General features: G+C 33.3%; 1 protein-coding gene and 1 pseudogene across 1 annotated transcript; both read right to left on the bottom strand.

Moving 5' to 3' along the window:
* Positions 1–2,817: 2,817 nt before the first annotated feature.
* LOC147924518 (ubiquitin-conjugating enzyme E2-16 kDa pseudogene) lies at positions 2,818–3,457 on the bottom strand (annotated as a pseudogene).
* A 934-nt stretch (positions 3,458–4,391) lies between these two features.
* On the bottom strand, positions 4,392–6,380 carry LOC147924517 (uncharacterized). The gene is made up of 2 exons (XM_087496814.1): positions 4,849–6,380; positions 4,392–4,635 (listed from the first exon to the last, which is right to left on the bottom strand). Exons 1-2 carry the CDS (start codon positions 6,378–6,380, stop codon positions 4,392–4,394), a joined length of 1,776 nt encoding a protein of 591 aa, XP_087352940.1.
* Positions 6,381–9,147: the final 2,767 nt, after the last annotated feature.

Genomic DNA, 9,147 nt, shown 5'->3' with positions numbered 1-9,147 from the left:
CTATATAAGACTTTTGATATATAATATGAATCGATTTTTCTTTGCAGTTTGAAGTGAAAACAATTGTTGGTGATCCCGATGAATATAGCCATTTGGTTATGCCACCGAATGATGAAGACAAGGATTTTGACGAAGTTGTTAAACTTGTAATCCAAGGCTATAGGATGACTAAGGAGGAATGGATTCAAGGATTTATTCAAGTTGAAAAGGGAGAACAAAATCAAAAAAAGCGTGTGAGAGAAGCTGCAGGGCCATTCTTGAATCAAACTAACAAAAAAAAAGAATATCTTTTAGTGAGAAAATTGACATGATTTTAAAAACATGTCAACTTACTCACAAAAGATTAGTGAGACTGGAGAATCATGTGGGGATCACTACTGCTGCTGCAACACCACAATGGGAATCAAGGGCATTTCAAGAAGAGGAAGTACCAGCCTCGGCAACTGCATTTCAAGAAGAGGAAGTACCAGCCTCTGCAACTGCTTCCCAAAAAGAGGAAGTACCAGCCTCTGCAACTGCTTTCCAAGAAGAGGAAGTACAAGCCTCTGCCACTTCTTTTCAAGAAGAGGAAGTACGAGCCTCTGCCCCCGATTTTGAAGAAGAGGAAGTACCACCTTCTCCAAGTAAATTTGTAAGTGAAAAAAAAACTTAGTTCCTTTTAAAATCATTTTAAAAGTGTTTTAAAGAGTTTTTAACAAAATCATATAATCGTTTTCAAAGGTTTTGCTAGTGTTTTAAATAGTATTAACAAAATTTACAACATTTCTAGGTATCTAAAGAAGATAATCAAGATTATCAACATGAGAAACATACTGACTTGAGAGGGGACCCAAGTGTTATTCCTGAAGAAAATACCCAGGATACTAATGAAAATGATCCACAAGAAGAGGATATGAATAATGATAAGGTATGTGTTACTTGAATATGATCGACAAATTTTAAAAACCTTGTAAAAACATATTTGAAAATAATTTACATATGGTTAAAAAACAATATCATTATTTATGCAGGATGAGAAGCCTAACAGTGCTGGTGATGTATACTCAAGCCAAGAAGAAGCGTACACTATTATATCGGATGACGAAGAGTGTATTAATATTTCAGATACTGAAGAAGACCCAAGCCAAGAAGAAGCTCCCACTCAACAAGAAGATCCAAGCCAACAAGAAGCTCCCACTCAACAAGAAGACCCAAGCCAAGAAGAAGCTCCCACTCAACAAGAAGACCCAAGCCAACAAGAAGCTCCCACTCAACAAGAAGACCCAAGCCAAGAAGAAGCTCCCACTCAACAAGAAGAACCAAGCCAACAACAATATCACACCAGCCAGGAAATGGGCAGTTGTAAGTTGTTGAAGTCTTTATTATAAATGATTTTCCCTGTTGAAAATGACATATAATATTTTGTTTCTTATGTTTGTATTAGTGCAAACACCTACTACGCAGGAGAACAATATAAGTGACGAAGAATTGAAACAAATCGAGGAAGTTATAACTTCTTGGTCGAAGAGCGAGGACCTCAAAACTATGCTTTCGTCAATTGATAAAGTAAGTTTGAAAAAATCATATACTTGTTATCATAGGCGTTAAACATTAATAAAATTTGGATGTTCTACATTGTAGTATCTTTGGCAAGGGAATAAGTGGGAAAAAGTCTATGCCATGGATTTGATGACTAAAGAAGATGTAAAAAAAGTAACAAGGAGGGCAATATTAATTCTTCATCCTGACAAAATTCCTAAAGATGTTACTCCACAAATGAGATACCTTGGTACCAGAATGTTTTCAAAATTAAAGGTTAGTGAACCTCGACTTTTGTTATTTAAAGATTTTATGCACATTTTACTGTTATTTAATATTAACTTATATTTTTGTTTTCTTTTGCAGGAGTACAAGGACAAATACTTAGGGTAAGGAAATTGGCATCTTGCTGGACGCATCAAGAAGAAATAATGAATGGCAAAGTATTTCAATGTTTAGATTTTTAAAAATTGTCTTTTTAATGTTATGTTATTTCTTTTCGCTTGTAAAACTTTTTAAATGGTGTTAATCCTATAAACAGTTTAGTTATACATGAGTAGTTTGTTTAAACTTGCCTAATATACGAGGTTATTGCTTAAAAAACTGTTTTTAAAAAGGGTTTTAAAACCTTTTAAAAAACCTTTTAAAACCATTGAAACTCTTTTAAAAACCATTTAGAAATTATTGCTGGTATATAAACGTGATCACATCAAGAAGAATATTGAATAGAATAGTATTTCAATGTTTTAGTTTGCAAGTATATTTAAAAAAATGTCCTTTTAATGTAAAGTTATTTCTTTCGCTTGTAAAACCTTTTAAATGGTGTTAATCCTATAAATGGTGTTAAACTGTTTATAGGTTTTAAAAGGTTTTAAAAACCTTTTAAAATCTTTTAAAAGGTTAAATCTTCTAAAACGGGTTAATATTATTTTATGCTTCAAAAGGTTTTAAAAGGCTTTAAGAGAGCTTTAAAGTGTTAAAAACCTTTTAAAACCTTTTTAGATGGTTTTAAAACCTTTTAAACGGGCATATAAATCTTTCAAATCTTTTAAACTTTTAAGATTATATCTCGTTTTTAGAAATTTAAAAGGTTTTACAAATGGTTTATAATGATATATATCAATTTAGTTTGCTTTTTTAAAAGCTTTACAAGTTTTTTCTAATATTAAAAAAATAAACTCTGAATAAAAAATATTTTTTAAAATAGAGTTTACAAGAGCAGAGACTGAAATATTTTATTACAAAGAACAAAAACAAGATAAATTATTCAAGAGTTCTTAAAAATAGATATGAACTATCTCAGTTTCCTCTCCCAGCATATTCATTAGTCATCTCTCTAGCCATGGCTTCAAACCTTCTCCTATCAGATTTGTAGAGGTTAGCAAGATATTCAATGGTCTGTTCCTCATCATTGACCTCTGGTTCAATCAACTTCTCCACTAATTCCTTGAAAACCTTAACAATGGACATGGGAGTCCAACAGTCGCGCCTCAAACGTTTTAGGTGAATGCCTCCCCTATCTGCTACATTTGGGTGGCAAATTCTTGTGATGAAAACAACCTGCATAATCAAGAAATTTTATTTAAAAAACTATTGAGTTGCTGCAAAAAAGGAGTACTAATAATCATGCTTGCTAAAATAAAAATAGATACCTTGGGGGGACTTCTTGGGTAATCAGGTGGAAAAGTAAGCCTAAGTTTAAACACTCCCCCTTCATAAGGAGTATTCACCGGTCCGATTAGAGTAGCCTCCCAACGGAAAATGTCGTCATCAACAGTTACTAAAAAAAAGGCAAACACTCAATCTCTTTTATCCTTAACAGTAAAACAAATCTACTCTGAAGATGTATGTGTTTACCTGCTGTGATGTTTGGTGAAAGATCCCTGTTCAGACATCTCAGATCAGTCCTTATAAGGCTTGAAGGAGAACGACGGGCCATTTCTGCAAATTGAGGAAGAATGTAAATAGATTTTCTGAATCTGGGAGATGATTTAGGAGACAAAGGTTTGATTTTTCGAATCTGAGAGATGATTGAGGAGTTATCGTGAGACAAAATGTATATATAATAGGTGAAGCGTCGCTTTGGTTTACAAAAAGAACCCCTTCAACGCTTAATTAAAACCGAACCAAAGCGACGCTTCGCTTAATACCCCTTCAATAAATTAACCCTTCGAAATCTTATCCATTAAAATCTTACCCCTTCGTGTGTTTCCAATTGACTCTTCGCATATTACCCCTTCAATCGTCTTCTACAAAAAAAACTTAAGCGATTCGAAATCAAAATTCGAAATCGTCTCTATCTCTTCAAATCATCTAAAATCGTTGGAGGGTTTTGATTACGAAGAAGTGAAGGAGACTGAAGGTGAAATCAGAAGAAATTTAGGGTTTTTGCAGTGAGAGAGAAGAGAGAGAGAGATGAAGAAGAGTAAGAGGAAGGGGAAGGGGAAGGGGAAGAGAGAGAGAGTGTGGCGACTTGCTTTTTACAAGAGTTTATATATATGTTTTTTAATCGTTGTAGGGTTTTACAAGAGTATATATGGATTTCAACATGTTTTAAAAGGTTATTAACATGTTTTAAAAGGTTTTACAAGTTGTTTTAAAAGGTATATATATATATGGTTTTTAATCGGTGTAGGGTTTTACAAGAGTATATATGGTTTTTAACATGTTTTAAAAGATTTTACAAGTTGTTTGTAAATGATTTTAAAACAGTACGACTTGCTATTTTAAAAGGCAGTACAAGTTGTTTATAATGATTTAAAACTGTAAAATCTGAAAAAAAAATTCTGAGAAAATGGAGTTTACAACACCACAGACTGAAAATATTTTATTAAAAAGAACAAATTCAAGTTGAATTAAAGAGAGAGAGAGAGTTAGATAGCTGCAACACAACTAGATTTGTTGTGTCCACACTGACCGCACCTACTGCATTTGTATTGTTTTGAATTTGTCTTATCCTTTCCATACTCCCATGAACTAGCTATTCTCTTTTTCTTTCGCCTGCCACTAGGTATACGAGTAGAAGGTGGCCGAATAGAAGTACTAACACTCTCTGGAATCTCCCAATACTCCATATCACCTACTGGGTGAATGCTCTCTGAATATGCTAAACGCCATCTGTAAAATAAAAAAGAGGAAGATAAGACTAATATAACTTTGATAAACCTTTGAAAAACCTTGTAAAACCTTGTAAAACCTTTTTTAAACTGTTTATAAACCTTTTAAATAACTTGTAAAACCTTTTAAAACCTTTTAAAACATTGTAAAAACCTGTCGGATCCGTTACTTTAGCAACCTTTTAAAGACCTTATTAAAAAAGAGAGTTATAACCTTTCAGTGGAATGATAATCATCAACAAACATGTTTTCATTGAGATTGACATGTTTGGCAGCAGCAATTCCATGTGCACAAGGGAATTTGTCAATATCAAACATACAGCATGTGCATTTCCTTGTGTCCAAATTCACCATATATGTCTTTAAAGCTGCTTTAACCTCAAAGATATTTTCATTTACTTGACTAACTTCAAGCCAGCGGGTAGTATTATTATAAGATTCATTCATCTTATTTCCAACTTTTGTAGTAACAGCATATGGATGTCGACAGCTCTCCTCACGTCGTTCATTAAACCACCTAGTCAAAATAGACCTGATTGTATCAAACAGGCAGACAATTGGATACTCACGAGTCTCTTTTAACCTGGAGTTAATGGACTCGGCACAATTAGATGTCATAATGTTGTACCGGTTTGAAGGAGAATATGCACGTGACCATTTCCTAATATCAGCTTGCCAAAGATATTCTCCAAGATCCGGATCACCATTGGAAATTTGAGTGAACAAATAATCAAAATCATACTGAGTGTAAGCTCTTGAAGCATCATGAACAACTGGAAGAAGAGAAGCCGAAGCTCTAAATCGTGTTTCCAGGTTCTTTTGCAAGTGGAAAGTGCAGATCCCGTGATGAGCATGTACATAATTTACTGATAGCGCAGTTGCAATTGAAGAAGCCCGATCAGACACAAAAACTAGATCCTCTTCATCAGGAATAATAGTCTTCAAACACCGCAAAAACCAATCCCATGATGCATCATTCTCAGAATCAACAACAGCAAAAGCAATAGGATACAACTGAAAATTACCATCCTGAGCTGATGCAGCAAGCAAAGTCCCTTTATATTTTGATTTCAAATGGGCGCCATCAATAGAAATAACTTTTCTCATCAACTTAAAACCTCTAACTGATGCACCAAAAGCCAGAAAACCATATCTAAACTTATTATCAGAATCAGCTTTGATGTAAGTGATAGTACCTGGATTCTTCTTTTCTATCATGTGAAACCAACTCGGTAAAACCTCATAACTATCAGCAGGTATACCCCTAGCAAGTTCTGATGCATGTTCTTGAGCTCTCCATGCTTTTGAGTATGAGACACCAACTCCATGGTCATTCCTAAAAATTTCCATGAGCTGTTTGGGTCTGAGAGGAAGCTTTCCTCCTGCAAAATGGTTACTAACCAAACCAGCCAAAGTCCTTGCAGATGCTTGACGATGACTAACATTCCTTAAAGCAGAGTCACAGCTGTGCTGACTAATATACTTTCGAATAACAAAGCTATCTGATGCTTTAGCCTTAGTTGCACGTAGCCTCCAACTACATTTTTCATCAATACACTTAAGAACATACCTCTTGTTGTCTGACTTAAAAGTATGAAACTCAAAACTATGCTTGACTGCATAAATCCGCATCTGACTTCTCATTTCTGTTTTTTCTTTGAATAACTTTCCACAAAACAGTGAATCAACATCGATTAGACCAGTTGAGTGTGAAGAACCAGATGGAAACCCAACAGAGGTTGTCATGTTACGAGGAACACCCTCGACATATGGATTTGGTATTGGTTGATCCTGAAAGTACAAATCAATGGTTATTTAAAAGATTTTACAAGTTATTTAAAAGGTTTTACAAGTTATTTAAAAGGTTTTACAAGTTATTTCAAAGGATTTAATAAGGTTTACAACCGTTTTCAAAAGGTTTTTTAAAGTGTTTAAAATGTAAGTTACCTGAGTATGAGTAGAAGTAAAATCACCAGAATTGCCAGTATATTGACTTGAAGAAGCAACAGGAGAACAATAAAAACGAGGAACACCCTCGACATATGGATTTGGTATTGGTTGACCCTGAAAGTACAAATCAATGGTTATTTAAAAGGTTTTACAAGTTATTTAAAAGGTTTTACAAGTTATTTCAAAGGATTTAATAAGGTTTACAACCTTTTTCAAAAGGTTTTTTAAAGTGTTTAAATGTAAGTTACCTGAGAATGAGTAGCAGTAAAATCATCAGAAGTGCCAGTATATTGACTTGAAGAAGCAGCAGGAGGATCACTCTCGACATATGGATTTGGTATTGGTTGACCCTGAAAGTACAAATCAATGGTTTTTTAAAAGATTTTACAAGTGATTTCAGAGGATTTAATAAGGTTTACAGTTTTTAATAAGGTTTACAACTGTTTTCAAAGGTTTTAAAAACGGGTTGAAAAGGCAGTAAATTACCTGAGTATGAGTATAAACATCAATAGCATTCCCAACTAACAGATTTGAGCTTGTTTGATCCTGAAAGGATTTGTAAAGTATTTAAAACGTTTTACAAGTGTTTTCAAAGAATTTTATAAGGTTTTGTAAGCAATAAATAATTTAAAATTACCTGAGTAACAGCAGTAACACTCTCAATAAAAGGAGTAGAGCTAGGTTGACCCTGATAAAGAAACATTCCTCAAATCAGTTACTTTTCTAAAACAATATTAGAAAGAACAAGAGAATGAGTTTACTAAAAATACCTGCTCTACAATCTCACAAAAATCCTCAACAGTAACACATAGATGAAGAACTCCTCCACTTTGTGCATATTTGAGTTTAAAAGCTTCAAGCTGCCTATCATTTCTAATAAAGATAGGAATACTACCTATAGTAGAAGACTTAGCAGGCAATGAATAACTAAGCTTTAAACATTGTGCCTGAATATCAATGTCAAAATCTTCTAATAGAATTTTTACCAACTCACTAAATCTAGTATTCTCATCAATGTTAATCAAAGAAGCTCCCCTTTCATTATCCATCTCAAATTCCCAATGAATGTTGTTGTTCAACTTCCACAAACCACATACTGAATACAATTCAATCATTTGTACACCCAAACAAATCCTGACAAAACAAACCAATAAAACTACATTAAAAGAAGAGAGATCCGAACAACTATATCAAAGAATAACAGTAGATGTCCAAAGATCTAATAAAGGACATTATTATCACGAACAGATCTAAAAGAGCAAGTGTTAAGACCTAAAAAAATTCTGACATCAAATTTGAAATCGAAACAACAATCTAATAGCTAACACAAAATTGAAATTGAAATCAAAACAAAAATACAGAAACAAGCTTACACGATGGGAGAAGAAGACTTTATTATCACGAACAGATGTAAAAGAGCAAGTGATTAAGACCTAAAAAAATTCAATTTATAACGGCGGAGGAGAGATTTGCTTTATATCTCCTAAAAATTCAATTGCTCAATACGATGGGAGAAACACTTACACGAAGGGGGTAGAAGAGACGACGAACTAAAAGAGAGAACTAAGACGACGGGAGAAACAGTGATAACGGCGGACGAGAGATCCGACCGGAGAAGGAGAGATGTCTCCGGAGAAGAAGAGACGAAGACGAAGACGATGGGAGAAACAATGATAACGGCGGAGGAGAGATCCGACCGGAGAAGGAGAGATGTCTCCGGAGAAGAAGAGACGATGAGGAAGACGAAGAAGGTCGACGACGAAGGTATAATAAGATTGTCGGTATAATTATAAAACAAGGGCAAAAATGTGTTTAAAAAATAATGGAAGGGTATAATTAAAAATGATCATCAAAGGGAGTATTATTAAAAAGGGGTATCAAAAAAAGGGCATTAGTAACAAATTCTCATAATTTTAGTATTGGTTCTATATTCTAAACCCGCCATGCTAGGCGGATCAGACAACATATTCAAAGATTTTTAACCCGCAAAAACTCATCATATGAAACCCGTGAAAGTAAAAATTATTTTTAAATACGTAATACAAAATTACAAAAAATCTGTGAGCAAGCAATATCTTTTATATTTTATTATTATTCTTTGAATAAGATATCAAATTGAATGGTAAATATGTTTGTTACCTTTTAAAATCATACCGTTAGTTTTTTTGAATGATATATTTTATATTTGATTTTGAACATTTATTTTAGGGGGAAATCAATGCGTTGAGATCAAAAATCTCAGCCACAGATCCTCCTCCAAGATCGGAAATCAATTTGTTTCTTGGTTAGACTGATTGTTTAGGAAATTTGTGTATGGAGAAAATATTGTTTTGTAAAATTGGAAACTTAATATTAATTAAATCAATTATAAAATTAATACTTAATATTAAAGGAAGTGGTTCCAATTGTTTTTGAAATTTATTTAGGACTGGAAATCTTATTTTCAAAAATAGAAACTTAATATTAATTAATTAAATGAAAAACAAATTAATAATTAATGCTAATGGCAGTCTTGTAAATAGGTGGCAACTTCAGGATTTATTTGCTAAATGTACTTGAAAAA

The sequence above is a fragment of the Camelina sativa genome, chromosome 17 (assembly GCF_030686135.1).
Source record: "Camelina sativa cultivar CO46 ecotype springtype chromosome 17, ASM3068613v1".
In the NCBI taxonomy this organism is placed as follows: domain Eukaryota; kingdom Viridiplantae; phylum Streptophyta; class Magnoliopsida; order Brassicales; family Brassicaceae; genus Camelina; species Camelina sativa.
The sequence above is the reverse complement of the archived record's forward strand: the minus strand, read 5'-3'. Positions and strand labels throughout refer to the sequence as shown.

Excerpts from the sequence above, each read along its gene's own strand:
- LOC147924517 (XM_087496814.1), bottom strand. The coding sequence starts at position 6,380 with ATGACAACCTCTGTTGGGTTTCCATCTGGTTCTTCACACTCAACTGGT. Across the intron at positions 4,636-4,848 it reads GATTATCATTCCACTGAAAG|ATGGCGTTTAGCATATTCAG; the intron begins GTTATAACTCTC and ends TTTATTTTACAG.